The sequence below is a fragment of the Podarcis bocagei genome, assembly GCF_964188305.1.
Source record: "Podarcis bocagei genome assembly, chromosome: 4".
NCBI classification, from domain to species: domain Eukaryota; kingdom Metazoa; phylum Chordata; class Lepidosauria; order Squamata; family Lacertidae; genus Podarcis; species Podarcis bocagei.
The window spans coordinates 101,678,854-101,697,601 of NC_138128.1; the positions used below are offsets into that span (position 1 = coordinate 101,678,854).

The following is an 18,748-nucleotide window of genomic DNA, read 5'->3' on the forward strand; positions in this document are numbered from 1 at the left end:
TTTGAAAACATAGCCTGATATTTTTACTTAGTTTATCTGTAGTTTTCGGATACAATTTTTAACTAACCTCTTTCTACTATCTTTGAATATGGATTTTTGAAATTACGTTTTGTAATTCAGACTGCATATGAAAATTGTACATGATGGATTGTTGTTTCCTAAGAGACGGATTCTTTCCCCTCTTTTTGTTTTTCTGTACATTTAAAAACTAACAAATGTTGAAGGTCAAAAAAGAAATCATGGGAGCCCTATAAAGTCTTCCAGCAGGCTTACCACACACAGACATTCTGCCAATATTTAAGACTTTAGTAAATTATCATTACAGATAGGGGGTGGCTACAGCAGCTCTTCTCTACAGTGACATCTTCACTATGAAATGCCATTCCCTATGGAAAAGAAGTCTGCTGCATTTATGTATAATATCCATATCTGCAGATCTATTCTTGCTACAGGTGCAGCCTCTTAAAGCTTATTTTATTGCTTCCATCTTGCAGTGTTTCAATGAAATTGAATGAGAAGTTAAAGTATAGCACATACTTCAGGGAAAGATGTTCACTGTACACACCAGTTTGGCTCTTTTGTCATTTCAGGTTTATAAGCTCTTATTAACTAACTAGCTAACTAACTAGCTAGCTAACTAACTAACTAACTAACTAACTAACTAACTAGAGCCCTTCAGCCAAGGATCACAGGGTAGGTTACAATATAAAACACAAAACATAGTAACGAACAAAAACAATAACCCCTCCACAGTGTAAAAGGCATAGATCATTTAATTAGCCATATGTAAGTTCCTGTGTCCTGTCAATATAATAAATTTATCTTCCATTCAATTTCATTATAAAAAAATCAACATTTTATTTGTTACAACTCCACGTATAGTAATAATTGAAAAGGGGGGATGGGAACTTTGTACAAGGGTTATGTACAGTTTGCGCGTAAAGCACTTTTATTTTACAATTCAAAAAGAAGTGTTAGTGAATGAGTGAGTAGGGTTGACCAAATGTTGGTCATTATAACAAATACATCCTTGCAAAGCACCACCATACATAAGTCTATGACCACACTAATTGGATTTTAAAGATAGTGAAAGAAAGATAAAAATTACAAGATGTGAGCATTTAAAATATTAAAAGCAGCACCAGATCCTTCACTTTGCAAACAAGGCTTGTTCAGCTTATGGTGGCTTGTATCTTCATATGTGAAAATATACTGACTCCATCCCTTCCCCAGTTTGACTAAAGGCAATGATAGATTTGACTGGAAGATTCCCCTGCCTTCTTGTTTTAGGCCTCTGGGCCAGCATCCTTTTAACCTCTTTTTGGCATCCAATGCTTCTACTGCAACAGTGAACTCTCCTCCACTCCCCCCTCAAAAAAAAATCTCTTTTATTTTCCATTTTAAAGTTTAAAATGGATGCCAGACAAAAATGTCCTTAACATGGTTTAGGCTGACACCAAGTATTTTCAAGACAAAAATTGCCCTCCTTAATGAAAACTGCCATAAATGGACAGAGACAAATAAATTTCAGAGTGCCTGTGCTTGCACACAGATTTTGGAGTTATCACTTTACCTGCAAACATCACAAGTACAGTTTTATGAAACTCAGTCATTCCTGTTAACAGGTGCTTTCCACCAATTAACAACTAACAGATTTCACCCTGTAGCATGTAACAGAATGGTAGCTTATCTGTGTGCTGAAAGGCCCACTTTTTTCAGTCCCATTGATTGCAATGGGAAAGACTGAAACATACATATTTCTGTCCCCCTGAAATCAATGGAAATAGAAAAATGCACCTACAGTTTCTATGCACATTTACTTAAACATCCCGTTAGTAGTGGGATGCATGTTGTATAGTTTTGCATGCTTTCTGTTTGTAATTGTGACCTATGGTTTGGATCATTCCACTTCCCATTTGGCTTTTTAAAAAAAAATCTAAATCTCTTAAATAAAAAGTAGCATTCATGACTGATTGTCATCATGCATCCCCCAGTCTAATTTTAGTAAAAACAAACAAACCCAGAGACTTTAAAAGTAGTCTCATACATAAAAACTTTGTTTACTGCATCTAGAAACTATGTTTAAATAGCTTTCTGCAGAACTCGTTTACTGGGAACCCAGTTAAATAAATATAAATATTTTTTCTGTGGCTGTAAAATAATTTAATGTACTGTTTTTGCAATTAAAGCTAAATGATGCTATATCATAAAATGGAAGTTGCCTGTTCCTATCAAGCATACAGGTGCTTATCATGGTTGCTTTTATGATAATTATTTCAGAAAGTCTTTACTAGAGAAAGATTAACTTGACTTTCTGACTTTATCTTGCCAAAACAGAATTGGAAAAGGCTACAATCAGGAAGTTTAGAAATACCTTTTGCAAATGTCTATTAGACAGGTGTTTATTTTAAAAATGCTTGTCAAATGTGAACACTTGGTAACTGAAACACAAATAATATTGATTATATGGAATGCTATGGTCTCTGCCTGACCAAGGATTGTCTTCGCATGGTGGCGAGTGGATGCTGCCCATGCATCCTAAGAGAAGGACCTGCGGGATCAGACCAAGAGCCCACCCAGCCCAGCATCCTGTTTCTCAGAGTGATGCCTCTGCAGTCAGCATATAACCAAGAGGACTTGACATATAAAGTCTTAATGGTTATATGCTGACATAATAATCCAGCCACTGACAGCCTCCCTGGGTTTGTCCAATTCCCCTTGAAAGCAGTCAGTTGGTGGCCATCACCACATCTTGTGGTACCAAACTCCATAACCTGTGACCTGGCTGCCCTCTGCATAGGCCCATATGCACAAGAAGCCTGTTCACACAATCTTTCATAAAATTGTGGGGATAATATGGGGAAGGATCCTGACAGCTAATGAAAACTATGGACAAACTGGAAAACAGAAGCCAGGAGAAAGTTTTCTGTTGGGTGTAAATGGCCTCCTAAGTGAAAGCAGCTCCTTGGTTCAGGGAACAAAAAGTGACTGACTACTACCTCTCTACCTCTGGTGAAGAGTTAAACTCAAAACACGTTAGGCTGAAGAAACTGGGAGAGCACCCGCAAATAAATGTAATTTTCTCCTGTGACTTTGGATGCCTCCACCCTGTATTTCTTTCTAGCCAAGCCTTCTCCCTGATTCTTGGTGGTGGAAAGAAAGCCCTTCTGTTGCTACAGGCAAAACATGGGTAATGATGAACAGAGCAAATTACAGGAAAAGTCAAGCCAAGGCACTGCACAGAGGTGGAGGAAATGGTGCAAGTCAAGCCGACAAGCTGGGCACCCAGAATGGTTTCATTCTATTCTATTCTTTTTATTTTATTATATTATATTATTGCACTTTCAATTTTACAAACAAGAACAAAGATTCTATTCTTAGTGCTCTTGCTCATCTTCAAATGTAAATTCAACTCTTTGATTTGTTTTAGTATGCAACTGTTGATCTACAGAGATGCGAAACAGCTTATCCTTGGCTTGACTCAAGATAGCATTTGCTCTAAGTTAGTGGCTTTCTTTCCAGGGTTTGTCCTGTGTGCACCACAAAAAATTGACAGTTATCTGTCATCTAAATGAATTTGCACAGGAGGCAAGAAATCTTGGCTCCATCACTGAAAGAAGATAGCACAGCACAGCATAAGCTCAACCACCTTGTAAAAGAAATTGGCACAAATACACACTTTGCAAGAAGAAGATTGTTGCCAACGCAGTACAAACATTTGGATTGAGATAAAGCAACGCAATATTCTGAATTCCCCAGTGCAATTTTATATGGGCTAATTCCCAGTCAGAATGGTGTTCACTTAAAGATGTCAACAATGAACGGTCAATTCCCACCAGCAGTACAGCCTCTGTTCAACCTCAAATATTCTTCACAGATTAGGTACTGCATGAAGTTTCCTTATTCTGCAACTTCCAGGTGATCCCAGGTAAATATTTTCTGTTCAAAAATTCAAAATGGACAGCTAGATAACTTCCAAGTTTGTGAAATGAAACTCCTGTAATCTAGCACTTTTGGGGGGGGGGGTGTAGAAATGTACAAGCTAGCCTTTGAAACCAAAGCCTAATTCCAAAATTTGGCCTGAAATCCTGACAAGCATAACTTTGGAAGCAAATTTCAATTAACTCATTTAAGTTTACTTCCATGTCAATGCACTTAGGTCTAGAATACAAACAGATTTCCTTTAAAGCTTCTTCAGGCACATAGTGTACATCCATTAGATTTCCAAATGCCAAGGTTGCTCATGGAGTTGAAATAAAAGTGAGCTTCTGAGAATGAAATGTAACAGTGCACAAGTTAGCAAAAAAGAAAAAAGAAAAAAACATGAAAGTTACAGATTCAAAGGCAGGTCATGTTTGGAGCTTGAAAACTTTCAGACATAAAAGGGCTTCTTTTATATAGCTGTTGTGGCTGCCATGCCCATGCTGATATTATACTAGTATTTCCTACATGACACAAAGCATGAAATTGTGATTTATTTCTAAATACAATATGAGGAAGCTCTAAGGAGGAGTAGCCCATTGCAACTTTCCGGGACATGTCTGTTCTGTATTCCCAAGTTTTTGAAAACACACATCTCAATTTTGTGTTTTTCTCATTTAGTTCAGCATCCAATGTGGTAATGCAGGTGCAATCATGGCTAATATGATTCCCACAAAATGTATGAAACAGCTCTTGGTGAAAATAATGGGATTTCCTGACATCTATTTACAATCAGTGTAACAATACTATTATTTTTATTCTAGCAGAAAGGCTCTGTAGCCTCTTTGTGATAGTTGTCCAAGTTCCAAAGCCTGAACTTCAGAAAAGCCTTTTTCACATGTTGATTTCTTGCCAGCATGTAAAGCTACCATAAAATGAAGCCCTGGCACCCCTTTCAAATCAGGGAAGGGTTGTAGAGAAAATGAAACTAAGTAGATAGATAGATAACAAAATACTTTGGCAAAGAATGATGGTAAAAAAACCTGTTGTTCACACCAGTTTATGCTTAAGAACTGAATTTCTGCCATAGAAGAGGAAGTGGAAATCGCACTGCAAAGACTGGGTTACTTAACTTCAACAGGAAGACGTGTTTCAAACAACCAAGGAGGTCCAGAGTGCATCCTGAATGAAAAACGCTTAAATGTTTCCTAATAAAGAAAAATATCATTTTAAAATATATATGTAAGCATTGTATACTGCGGTATTCACTAGACACTGAAAGTACTGCAAGAACATAACATTTCATTTACATTAAACTAAGAACTGAAAGTAAAATTTTATAGTTTATAAATATGACATCTAGATGATGATGATGATGTCATTATATTTTTATACAACAACACCTTTTCTGGGCACTGAAACATTTTAAAGAGCTGGCAGGAAAAGGTATTCAGGTATAATTACCCTTGTCTTTATGATGGGAATAGCTCTGGCCTGGTAGAACATAATCCTATTGTACTGCCAGGAAAGGAGGGGGGGAAGACTCCTCTCACACACATGCACCCACACACACTTACATATTCACAAAAGGCCCATTCATTCTTTACTCAGCTCCAAAGAGTTAACAGGGTGGTGGAACTAGGAACAGTCCTCAAGTTTGTGCACTCCTTCTCTTGATTCTCTTACAGCAGACAGATGCTAACAAAGAGACCTTCCTGGCCCTGCAAAATGGAGCAGGGAGACATAAGGGAAGAAGTAAGCAAGCTCAAGGCCTACTCCTTATTCTCCTCTCAGGAGGTTATTGTGGCACCCAATAAACAGCCACAATCCACTGAACACCTATATTGTTCTTTTTAGCACACACACAGAAACTTGAAACATAACCACAGCCAAGAAAATGACAGAACACCTAGAAAGGGACAAACGCAGAAATGATGCAACTTGGCTACTTCAGAAAATGTGAATTAAACAAAAAGGTGCCATTTTCAAAAGTGTATAAGCATCCATGATTTCACTTCTGAGAATAAAGCCCTTTATGTACCATTAGTTATCTGTCCGGTTTATGTACCATTAGTTATCAGTTTTCTTCAGCTTTAATTTGCATTGCTGGTCCATCAGAGCAAATGCCAGAGGTTATTCAGCTCTTTGAAGACGTTTATACATACTGCTTTAGGGTTGGTTCCCTTAGTTCTATTCCTTGTCAAAAGCTCTTTTCTTCTCCTTTTTGGTGTTTGGCTCATTGAACAGCAACACAACCTTGATCCTTCTATTTCCCTATGTGCTCAGTCACTTCACAAATTTTAAGGCATCTTCTTGTGTTCCATTTGGAAAAATAAACAACAAACTTCGTATACAAATTTTAAAATTTTCTTATGGCACAAAGCAGCAAACTGTTTTAGGAAAATATATAAATAACCTTCTCTCTCTCCCCACCCCCTTTCTGTACAAGATATATGCAATATAACCCCCACCCTCATTTAATAATTTTCAGCTGTACACACTATAGCCTGCCTCATGTCCTCCCCCCTCTTGATAAGGACAGTTAGTATTTACACTGGTGGGTTGGAGGCAGTCAAAGGAGGGAGGGAGTCTCTCATGAGGAGTCTGTGCAAGGAGAAGGGGGCGGTGGATAGAGGTGATGAGAGTAACTCCGTTCTGTGTATGGAGATGGTGGGCAGCTCTCATAGTTCTCCTCTGCCGATAAGTACTGGCTGCGTGGTGTGGGCGGTGGGGGTACAGGCTCAGAATCATAGTTCAAATCACTGGTGTAACCCTTTCCCACAGTTGTCATCACTCTACGGCTGGGGGCGTAGTCACTGTCACAAACATCTGTGCTGCATGGTGTAGTGGGAGGGGCAAAATGCCGGTAGCTGTATGGCCTGTAACTGGGATGGGAAGGGAAAAAAGAGTTAGGAAGGAAAGACGCATCAACATTTGAAAGGAATCTCAGATTTCCTTGACCATGCAACATGCCAATATGATCAGTAGGCAAAGGGTTGTTTTTGTGGGTGTGGGTGTTTCTTGCAACATGCTGCTGATGCAATAAAAGTGCATTGATGGCTGATTGATATCGCACCATCCACACATCAATTTCACTTTATTGGTTGTCCTGCAATGGTTCCCCAACGTTAGAGCACTACAGCACGACTGCCGTCTGAAAGGGAAGCATGTGCCCAACAAAGGCAGCAACATAACCCAGAACATTTCATAGAATGACAGAGTTGGAAGTGACCCTGAGCATCACCTAGTACAACCCTCTGCAATGCAGGAATATGCAGCTGTCCCTTACAGGGATCAAACCTTGGCGCTATCAGGACCATGCTCTAACCAACTGAGCTATCAGAGCTATTTCTGGTATAAAAAGTTACAGGATTTCAGCAGGAAACTATGGGACATGCACTGATAGGAAAATGAAGCAGTATGTCAGTCCTGAACATTTTGCAGGCACAAACAGTATGGAAAGTGAGATTGTGCTTAACTGCCTTGATCCTATTATTAACACAACAAATAATCATGAATGCACAATAAAAAGACATTTTGGAAAAGTCCAAACACATTTTAAGTTTTTCTCCTTAGACAGCTTTTGCATTAAATGAGAAATGAAGGCAGCTCCCTGTGTAGCCTCCACAGTGCATGACATTTCAGTAAATCTTATTTGCTCAGGGAGTGGTATATTCATTCACTTCTTCTGCCTTCCATTTTGATACTGTCCTGGCTCGGGAAGCATATATGCACACCCCAAAAGACAACCCAGTTGGCCATCCCAAAGGCAGCCCATGGGCTTACAAATATTGGGAATTAAAGGTGCCTTTGATTCACTGCTAAGAAAGCAGCTGGCACAGGGGCAAGCTTGTAAACAGCACCCTGAAAGGCAGGGCCGTCTCTAGATGGAGTTTTGTGAAGTGGGAGGAGGACCCTTTTCTTTCCGTGTGACATTTGTGTACTACAAATGACTACATGCACACCATGTATGGAGTAAAAATGTTTGTGGGCTAGACAGGTTTAGTAGACTTATTTGAAATGCCACACTACGGTGCCAATGAATGCAAATAATAAAATTACCTGTACGATCGATGGGTAGATGGACTATTTGAAGAATAACCAAATTCCATAGTGTAATGTGAACGCTCAGTAGCTGGTGATGGAGGAGGATTCAAAATCTTTTGAGAGAGAGGGAGAGGAGGGGAGACAATTTTAACAGAACCATAACAAAGTTTAAAAGCAATATTTTAAGCACAGCAGTAGTAAGCCAATCCTTAGTAAGCACAGCACTAGCTTCTACCATTTAGTATGTATTTTGGAAAGTTGTGCACACAAGTTTGTTAAACCACCTAGAGTTGGAATAAAGGTGAGAAAGGAGCAGCAAAACCACTGGAAAAACATGGAAGATTAGGCCTGCAGTCAGTTCTTTATGACACCTCATAATATATTGTAACCATTTTGACAGTCGCTGAGATCAAGGAACAGGTTTTTGTCTACTGTTGAACACCATTTTGAATCACGACTGAACCTTTCAAAACTGTACTGATTTTTAATTTTTTTGGTTTCTTAGAATTTTGAGCAGTGTCATATATATTTACTTAATTAAATTTATACACTGCTTGATTGTAAAAAAACCCAAAACCCTCAAAGCTATAAAACAATAAAATTGAGAAAAAACACAACCATACTTTAAAACATACAAAAGTTAAAATACTAAAACAGGTTAAGATTACCTCAACTTTCTAAGCATCTGGCTAAGCTTGTCTAAGGGGGATGCGGGTGGCACTGTGGTCTAAACCACAGAGCCTAGGGCTTGCCAATCAGAAGGTTGGCGGTTCGAATCCCTGCGACTGGATGAGCTCCCGTTGCTCGGTCCCAGCTCCTGCCAACCTAACAGTTCGAAAGCACATCAAAGTGCAAGTAGATAGATACCACTCCGGCATGAAGGTAAACAGCATTTCTGTGCGCTGCTCTGGTTCGCCAAAAGCGGCTTAGTCATGCTGGCCACATGATCCGGAAGCTGTCTGCGGACAAATGCCAGCTCCCTCGGCCTATAGAGAGAGATGAGCGCGCAACCCCAGAGTCGTTTGTGACTGGACCTAACCGTCAGGGATACCTCTACCTTTACCTAAGCTTGTCTAAACAAGCACATTTTTAGCAGGCACAGAAAAGAATACAGTGAAAGTGACTGCTTGATCTCATTAGGCAGGGAGTTCCAAAGTGCAGGCACTGCCATGCTAAACAATCACATTCTTACAAATGCAGAATGGGCATTATGTGGCACCTGTAGTAGTGCCAATTCTACCAATTGAAGCAGTCAAGTGGGCACGTGTAAGGCATGGTGATCCTGTAGGTATATGGAAATGCTAGTGTTTTACATACTACTCATTTTTACTGCTCAGAAGCATTTGCTTTTATTTCACTTAATTTTTATGTCTTATTTCCATAGTGGAATTTAAGAAAGTGTACCCTGAATTCCATGGTAGTCTCCCATCAAGGCACTGATCAGATTCAAATCTTCTTAGATTCAGAAAAGTTGCTATATTGTGTACCTTCAGACTATGCCTTCAAACTGAAAGCTCCAAGGAGAAAAAATATTTATATAATAAGTTTCTATCTAATATTTAGCTTTCCTGCTCAACATTACATTACAGATTTGTTAGAATATTGACCTAACTTTGTCCTTTTCTTGTGCTGCAAAAAGAGGCTTTATGGTCCAGTTTTCAGAGCTAGGCTCAGCAGTGCTACAAATTACAGAAAGAAGAGTTTATCAGAAGTGACTTACTGGAGGGAAGTAAGTGCCCTTGGTGCTTGAAGAACTGCTGGATGATGCCCCAGTAACATGGGCTCTATCATATGGAGGTCCACTACTTCCACCCATAATACTGAGTGAGCTGATCACAGATTTGCCACGGGACATTCCTAAAACAGAAAGAAAACTAATCAACATTCACAACATTGATAGTATACAAGACAATATAGAATACAATAGTATTCTGGATAACAGGGACCATATGCCCAAGCAAGCTTTAATAGCACCCGTATTTTCTCCAAATAACATGAATAACTACTCTTTTGGGGAGGCTTTACACATTTTAAAGAATCTCCAACAAGTACCACTTCTACACACATTTGTTAAACCACCGAGTGGGCCACGGGCCATTGCCACTTTTCGGGATGGGGTGGGGGTAGAGTGGTTTGGATGCAGAGGTGGGGCTAGTCCAGCACTCCTATGCCACCCCACCCTCACTGTCACCCTGCCCACACATCTTCCCAGTATCTGTGACCCTGCTGCTTTGGAGGTCAGCTCTGTGGGGGCTTCCTGCTTGCATGGCCACTCCTACTATTCACACAATACAGTAACTGTAAAGCGACACCTCACAGCCTACATGACCCTTCTTCTTCCATCGGGGTCCTGGGTTGAAGGGAAGCAATTTGCCTGCCCGCCTCTCTGCTATCGACTTTTGCTGACAGCCCTCGGTTCCTGTGCTTGGGCTTATCGTTTGTTTGTAAATGTCTAGAAAGGAGATCCCTCCTGGTCCGTCCCATCACCCACACACTGGACACCCACTTTTACTAGGAAGGTAATGACGGCAAAAGTAAATATTCAAAGTTTAAGAAATCATACAAACGTTTTCAATTTGCATAACTTACACAGGTTGCATAATTGAGCTTTAGTTGCTATTAGATAATGTGTCCAGGTCTGGCGTATGCATGTACTTTAACTACACACAGTGCTATTGAAAGGCAGTTAATTCCTGCCAAGAAGATCTGAAGATGGAGGAGGAAAGCCAGCACACAATCAAAAGGACTAGACCAGCAATCACCAACCTGGTGCCCTCCAGCTATACTGGACAACAACTCCCATCAGCATTAGCCACCTAAGTTGGGCTTGCTGGGGGTGATGGAAGATGCAGTCCAATAAAGCTCTAAGGCACCTGACTGGTGAAAGTTAGAGTGGATGTTTTAGTTGGTAAGTCTTAAAACATATACTTCCACATGGCACACTCCACCTACCCTTGTTCTGAGTTCACAATAACACCACCGGGTCTACCGCTAATCACTTTTCATCACCACTCCTATCAGCCTATTAGGGCTTCAGTAAACTGTTAATTGGGATATATTTGAGCCTATGAATTGCCACACTTATGTCAGTGGAAGAAGCGGGTGGTGCATAAAACTCCAACTGACTATAAAAATAATGTTTGAGGATTCTAGTTGCAGCTTCTGCAAGTACAGTTGCCAAAAATAGAAGCCAGAATTCACATTGTTTTGTTGGCACACATCAGCAAAACTATGAGAAGCTTCATTCAGACAGAACATAAGAGACAACAAAGTTCCAAAATGCTTGTATGTCTGATGACTAACCAGGAAGAGATCCAGAGAGAGAGCTTGGGTGAGGAACGTAGCCCAGTGGTACAGAAGCTGGTCCATGTGCGACATAGTCATTGCTCATGGTTTCTCCATCCCCTTTCATGCGCTGACACAATACCCTCTGGCAAACAAAGTACATGGCACCAACCAAAAAAACTGTGAGAATCACACCAATGATAGAACCTATTGTATTGGTGGCTTGCGGGGCTGGTTCCTCTGTTGTGTCTAAAAGTAAGGAGATAACAAATACACATTTTAAATAGCTTGAACCTTAGAGTCCTGCCACTCTATATGATTACGATAATCTTTATTGTCATTGTCCCATACGGAACAACGAAACTGAAAAATCTACATAAAACATTCAAAACCCAACAAGCCTGCTATGCCAGCTATCCCAACCTGGTTAGCCCCCTAAAAACTCTGATACCCCATTTTAACTACAATAACTCCAGAGAGACTCCTTAAAGGTAAAGGGACCCCTGACCATTAGGTCCAGTCGTGACCGACTCTGGGGTTGCGGCACTCATCTAGCTTTACTGGCCGAGGGAGCCGGCGTACAGCTTCCAGGTCATGTGGCCAGCATGACTAAGCCGCTTCTGGCGAACCAGAGCAGCGCATGGAAACGCTGTTTACCTTCCCGCCGGAGCGGTGCCTATTTATCTACTTGCACTTTGACGTGCTTTGGAACTGCTAGGTGGGCAGGAGCAGAGACTGAGCAACGGGAGCTCACTCAGTCGCGGGGATTCAAACCACCGACCTTCTGATCAGCAAGTCCTAGGCTCTGGGGTAGAAACTGTTTCTCAGGCAGCTAGTCCTAGTCTTTATAACCCTATACCTTCTTCCAGAAGGCAGAAGCTGAAAGAGATCATTTCCGGGGTGCACACTATCCTGCGCTATCTCTGCAGCTATCTTATGGCACCTGGAAGCATAGATTTGATCCAAGGTGGGAAGAGTGCACCCAATTATTCTCTCCGCAGTCTTTACAACTCTAGACAGCAGTTTTTTCCCTGACCGTGAGCTCCCAAACCACACACACAGACCACAAGTTAATACACTCTCAACAGTACAATGGTAAAATGCCATCAACAGGTCCTTTGAGAGATTGTTTTTCCTGAGGATTCTCAGAAAATATAACCTCTGCTGTGCTCTCTTCATCAGGTCTTTGCTGTTTTCTCCCCAGGTTAGGTCATCTCTCACATCCATTCCCAGAAATCGAATACCTTGATCCCTTATGAATCTTAACTTGCCACACATATTTAGTGGGAGATGTAGGATGTGATGAAATATCTGCTCCTAGCTTAAGTGAGAAGTGAGGTAGCAAAAAACTGATGGGATTAAGGGAATTGTACAGAGATGCTTGAAAGGGGACATTTTAGCTCTCCTGAGAATGGATAAAAGTATTCTTTAACTAGATGATGAGAGTTAAGAGCTGAAGCACATGCCTTTTGAGCCATGGGATTGTTGCAAAAATGGCATTGTGCAGCTGTACCATTAAAATTCTACTGCATGGATGGTCTCAACCATGTGGGAAGTCTTCGTGTCCTAGTTTGTCATGAAGGTTGAGCAGGAAGACTAATTCTTTCCACATGATAAGAGCCATCTGCATGGTAGAGAGTCTGTAAGGTGTAGCTAGGGGTAAAGAATGTGATATACGGATGCTGTCTGGTTCCTAATTCTGTTTATTCTGTTCATTCTCTCACTTCAATTCCAGAATAACAGCAGTGTAAGCTATTTATCTTTATTTTAACTAATATAAAGCTAACTTCTATCATTTGTATTCTACAAGCAAGATAACTTATGAACTGGATCAAAATACAGTGGTGCCCCGCAAGACGAATGCCTCGCAAAACGAAAAACTCGCTAGACGAAAGGGTTTTCCGTTTTTGCGTTGCTTTGCTAGACGAATTTCCCTATGGGCTTGCTTCGCAAGACGAAAACGTCTTGCGCTTTTTTTTAAAAGCTGCTTGAAGAGGCGCAGTTGCGACGGACCGTGCTTCGCAAGACGAAAAACATCGCAAGACGAAAAGACTCGCGGAATGAATTCTTTTCGTCTTGCGAGGCACCACTGTAGTAGTTGTTTTGTATTTAAACTTCATACTTACAGCATCCCTGTTCATCAGAGCTATCACTGCAGTCAAAGTTGTGGTCACATTTCTTGTTTTTCCCAATGCACTGCCCACTGGCACATCGGAACTGATCTGTTAAACAAAGCACTGGAGGAGGATAAAAGCAAACATGTGTTTACTTAGTATCACAAATTTCTGAAACAACTAGCCAATTGCTCAGCATAAAAATCAAGATAATGAATAGTATCAAAGCCTATCATTATGAGAGTTCTAAATCAGGAGGCAAATCAAGCCTATTTGACTTGAACAATGTAGAAATTTGAGGCCCTGGGGGCTCTGGCAGGTGACTGCTTTTTGTAGCAGGTGTAAATAGGGAGAATCAATAAGACCCTAATCCACCTTCTCTAGAGACCCTCCAGCAATTCAGAAACCACTATTGTAGCCCACTATATGTTACCTAAAACCTCAAGCATGTGAGGAACAGGCTAGATAGATAGATAGATAGATTCTTTATTGTCTCCAGGCTAGTCTCCACTAGTAGAAGAAGAGAGCAGAGTTGGCTCTTGAGAGAGTGTGTGAGAGATAAAAATCACTCTTGTTTTCTAGCTCTCCCTTCCTCCATCCATTTCAGAAAATTTCATAAAGGAAGAAGGGACAAAGGGAGTTGCCAATGGGAAGAGGGCAGGTATCACTCCTCACAAGTCAGAGAGTCTATGGCACTGAATGCAAAATTCAGCTTCTCAAGAATTTGAGTTTTGCAAATTTTAAATCCTTTGGGCTGTAAATATATGCTTAAAAGTCTTGTCCCATGTGACTCCTTGCTTTTCCCAACAGCAAACAAAATTGGAATACACAAACTGGTAAAATTACAGAACAGGAACTATGCAAATTCACTTAATTTGCAAGGTTTCAGTAAGTTTCAGAATTCAGTTTCTCTCAGTAAAGAAACTGGATTTCCTAAGCTCAGAATTGTACTTCTTATTGCTGCACAGAATACATACAGCAGTAGGTATCTGTTAGAACAGACAATTCATTCTAAAGAGATTTTCGTTGTTTGAAATATGTATATCAAGATTGTTTAAAAAGTTGCCACTGTTCCTCTTCCTTTTCATTTCCAAATCAATTTTCCAGTTTCTTTCATGAGCTGGAAAAATTAATACCTTCACATTTCTTTTCATCTGAGCTATCCTGACAATTTGCTTCTCCATTGCACTGAAGGATACTGTCAATGCACTGGCCACTCTCGCACTGGAACTGGGACTCTGAGCACATAGGGCAGTTCTTTTCATCACTGGCATCTTCACATTCAGTGAACCCATCACAGCGCCAAGCCGCAGGAATACAGTCAATCTCCCCTGTGAAACATGTGAAGTGCTGAGGAGAGCATGTTGGTGGTTCTGTTACGAAAAAGTTTTGGTTTTTTTCAGAAGAATGAAACTGTGAAGTAACAGCACATAAACGTCTGATCAAGTGTCAAAAATATCTATGGGAAGATAGAAGCCATATTTATGGAAAACCAAAACTAAGGCTCTGCTTGAATTGTGAACAACCAACCTCTGCCTCTCCCACTGCAATGACTGAACTTTGGTGATGCAATGATGTATAGTCAAACTAAACTCCGGAATCTACACAGCAGAACAGAAACAGCCTCTAATGTAATGTCTTTTCTACTCAAGATCTACATGGTTTCAAGAGCAATAGACACTCCGGGTTCAAAACAAAATCAGTGTTAAATAAAAAAAATTGCAACCTAGTGCTGATAATGGGTCTATTTATATTTTGTTATTTTGTCCCTGGGATTATCCTCAAGGAGATATTGTGAGGATGCCTGACTCACCTCACCCCTCCCTCCTACTGCCCCTCCCAGCCACTCTCACTATGGTTTTGAAAGTGCCACAATCAAAGAAAGAAGGCAGATTTCAATCTGAGGAGGGAGTGGGCAATCCCATGTCCAGCTACACAACTCTTTGTAAAATCTTCCCTCTATGTCTCTCCTCCCTTTGTTTTAAAACGAGAAATCCACTAGCCTGTTGTCAAGCTATGGCACAGATGAGTTGTACTTTGGGCCATTTGGATATATAAACTGAAAGCCATGAGCCATTACTCTTATGCCAACTAGCATTTTAGGGTACTTCTGGGCAATACACTAATTGAAATACTTGGTTATAAACAGGGCAACAGTTGCTTTGGGAACAACGAGCACTTGGGTCTTTTCTACTCATCTCACTAGGCCAGTGGTAGGCAACCTAAGGCCCCGGGGGCCGGATGCGGCCCAATCGCCTTCTCAATCCGGCCCACAGACGGTCCGGGAATCAGCATGTTTTTACATTATTAGAATGTGTCCTTTTATTTAAAATGCATCTCTAGGTTATTTGGGGGGCATAGGAATTCATTCATTTTTTTCTTCAAAATATAGTCCGGCCCACCACATGGTCTGAGGGACTGTGGACTGGCCCACAGCTGAAAAAGGTTGCTGACCCCTGCACTAGGCTGTTAAGTTCACACACACACACACACACACACACACACACACAAACACACACGAGAATCCTCCTTTGCCTCTGCTAGGTGTTCCATGCCCAATAAGTGCCTTTGCTTGGCGGCGCTGTGGTCTATAGATTGCTGAAAAATACTGGGCAAGGTTTTGCCCACTATCCTCTCTGTGCAATGGCTCATGGGAAAAAGCTGTACTATGAGTCCTTGCAAGGGGGAGGAAGCCTATATAAGGCTGCTTTCCCTGGAACTCAGAGCCATTTTGCTTTGAGAGCATCCTGCCTGCCCACCCTCAGGTTAGAGCCTACACTGAGCAATTTTGGGTTGCTGGTTGACAGGGCCAGAAAGGATTCCTGCCCCCCCTCAACCAATTGGCACTTTGTTGGGCTTCCCTCCCCACTTTCCCTCAGTGAAATTATGGCCTTCCTTTGTTAGGTGGAAGAACATTGTTTGTATGAGGGTTGAAATGGCATTGGACAGGATCGACACAGGGGCCTGAGTGGGGGATTGACCAAGCTTGGGTTGGGTATCTGCCTGGTTGGAATCTGCACCCTGGTCCCCTAGTGAGATCTTGCTTGCTTGGCTTGCACCACGGGAACTCAACACTGGCCAACTCCTATGGAACAGGTTTGGAGTAGTCCAAACCCAGTGGATTCATTCCATCAATATGGGGCTTGTGGAATTATGAACTGATCCTAGTAAAGTTTTGGCCTGATTTTATCCCACCACTGTTGTACAGTCTGGTTATTTTGCTGCTCTTATGGGTCATATTTGCTGCTCTTATGGGATCCAGAGGACAGGATCACACTTCAAAACGACCTTGACAGATTAGAAAACTGGGCCAAAACAAACAAGATGAATTTTAACAGGGAGAAATGTAAAGTATTGCACTTGGGCAAAAAAAATGAGAGGCACAAATACAAGATGGGTGACACCTGGCTTGAGAGCAGTACATGTGAAAAGGATCTAGGAGTCTTGGTTGACCACAAACTTGACATGAGCCAACAGTGTGACGCGGCAGCTAAAAAAGCCAATGCAATTCTGGGCTGCATCAATAGGAGTATAGCATCTAGATCAAGGGAAGTAATAGTGCCACTGTATTCTGCTCTGGTCAGACCTCACCTGGAGTACTGTGTCCAGTTCTGGGCACCACAATTCAAGAAGGACACTGACAAACTGGAACGTGTCCAGAGGAGGGCAACCAAAATGGTCAAAGGCCTGGAAACGATGCCTTATGAGGAACGGCTAAGGGAGCTGGGCATGTTTAGCCTGGAGAAGAGGAGGTTAAGGGGTGATATGATAGCCATGTTCAAATATATAAAAGGATGTCATATAGAGGAGGGAGAAAGGTTGTTTTCTGCTGCTCCAGAGAAGCGGACATGGAGCAATGGATCCAAACTACAAGAAAGAAGATTCCACCTAAACATTAGGAAGAACTTCCTGACAGTAAGAGCTGTTTGACAGTGGAATTTGCTGCCAAGGACTGTGGTGGAGTCTCCTACTTTGGAGGTCTTTAAGCAGAGGCTTGACAACCATATGTCAGGAGTGCTCTGATGGTGTTTCCTGCTTGGCAGGGGGTTGGACTCGATGGCCCTTGTGGTCTCTTCCAACTCTATGATTCTATGATTCTATATAATGCCTGGGCAATAAGCTCCTTATTATGCCTTTATGTTTCAGTTGGACATGAAGAGTTCTGTTTTTAGTGCAATCCAGTTGTGTTCATGAAGGCAGCTCATGTTCCAATGTTCTACAATAAGTCTATATGAAAACATTAAAAAGGGATATAATGTACAGCAGATGGGTGCACCACAGTGACTCAGTGTCTAGTTATGTGCTTTCTATAAATGCATTCAATAGGTCTTGTTTCAGAGTGAGGGCTTTGTAAGCTCCTTCCAGTCACCACCACAATCTCAATGCAGCTGTTCACACCTAGGACTCAGCTATACAACTGCAAATAAAACATTTCAAGTGTGTTTTAAGTGAAATATACAATGTGACACTAGATGGTGATGCTGAGCCTTATAGAAAATTCAATGTATTTTTAAAAACACTTTCAGAACGGTTTTTATTTGTGTGTAGATTCCACCCTAGTTAGCAAAACTGTAGTTACTATTGATTGAATGGAGCATAAATTTGGAGATATCTATTTTTCTCTTTCTCACATACACTTACATTTTAGCATAGCATTAAATGACTAGGAAAGCATTGCTGAAATACCCTTGTTCTAGGATGTAGACATGTTTGCTGTGGAAATAAGCTAACTAATTCACATTGGTTTAACACTTCAAAATCCTCACACTTTCTCTGTAAGGTCAGAGACAGAGAAAAAATGTTAACTGCCCTAAATGTCTAGCCTTGGACTGCAGAGGCATCTCTCTTAACAATGGTTTGGAGCAAGATGCAAGCTTGTGCACTCCTTCTTCCCTCTTTAGTACAAATCTTTCCCCCACCCCACCCCAAGCCAGCTCTGTTTTAATCATGATTTAGAATGATATGATTTTAGTCGTGGTTAGCACTACCTGGGCTTCCCACTTCCCGCCACTTTGACGTGCTTTCGAACTGCTAGGTGGGCAGGAGCTGGGACTGAGCAACGGGAGCTCATCCCGTGGCGGGGATTCGAACTGCCGACCTGATTGGCAAGCCCTAGGCTCAGTGGTTTAGACCACAGCACCACCTGCATCCCTCCGTGTATTGACTTATATAGGGGGAATGATGCCACTTAAAAATGGAAACAAAATATAAAGAAGCTTTACCTCCACAAGAAAGTTCATCCTGAAGCAAGACAAGGTGCACAGGGCAGGAACAACGTGTCGTTCCATCACCTTTGACAATGCAAATGTGTGAGCAACCACCGTTATCTTGGGAACAGGGGTGCTGTCCTACGGAGCAAAATAAGAGTGGAAACCTATTGT

The 18,748-nt window shown here is 41.3% G+C and overlaps 1 protein-coding gene across 5 annotated transcripts in view; it reads right to left on the reverse strand.

Moving 5' to 3' along the window:
- Positions 1-755: 755 nt before the first annotated feature.
- LRP6 (LDL receptor related protein 6) overlaps positions 756-18,748 on the reverse strand; it is a 104,981-nt gene continuing 86,988 nt past the window's right edge. For 3 of the 5 annotated variants that reach the window (XM_081191014.1, XM_081191013.1, XM_081191011.1), the window contains 7 exons: positions 18,590-18,715; positions 14,504-14,740; positions 13,380-13,490; positions 11,272-11,502; positions 9,689-9,825; positions 7,984-8,081; positions 756-6,806 (listed from right to left, as the gene is read on the reverse strand). In XM_081191014.1, coding sequence (XP_081047140.1) covers positions 6,515-6,806; positions 7,984-8,081; positions 9,689-9,825; positions 11,272-11,502; positions 13,380-13,490; positions 14,504-14,740; positions 18,590-18,715 — 1,232 coding nt within the window. In that variant the 3' untranslated portion in view covers positions 756-6,514. The remainder of the gene's footprint in view (positions 6,807-7,983; positions 8,082-9,688; positions 9,826-11,271; positions 11,503-13,379; positions 13,491-14,503; positions 14,741-18,589; positions 18,716-18,748) is intronic. The other 2 variants (XR_014007367.1, XM_081191012.1) reach the window with 2 other exon arrangements.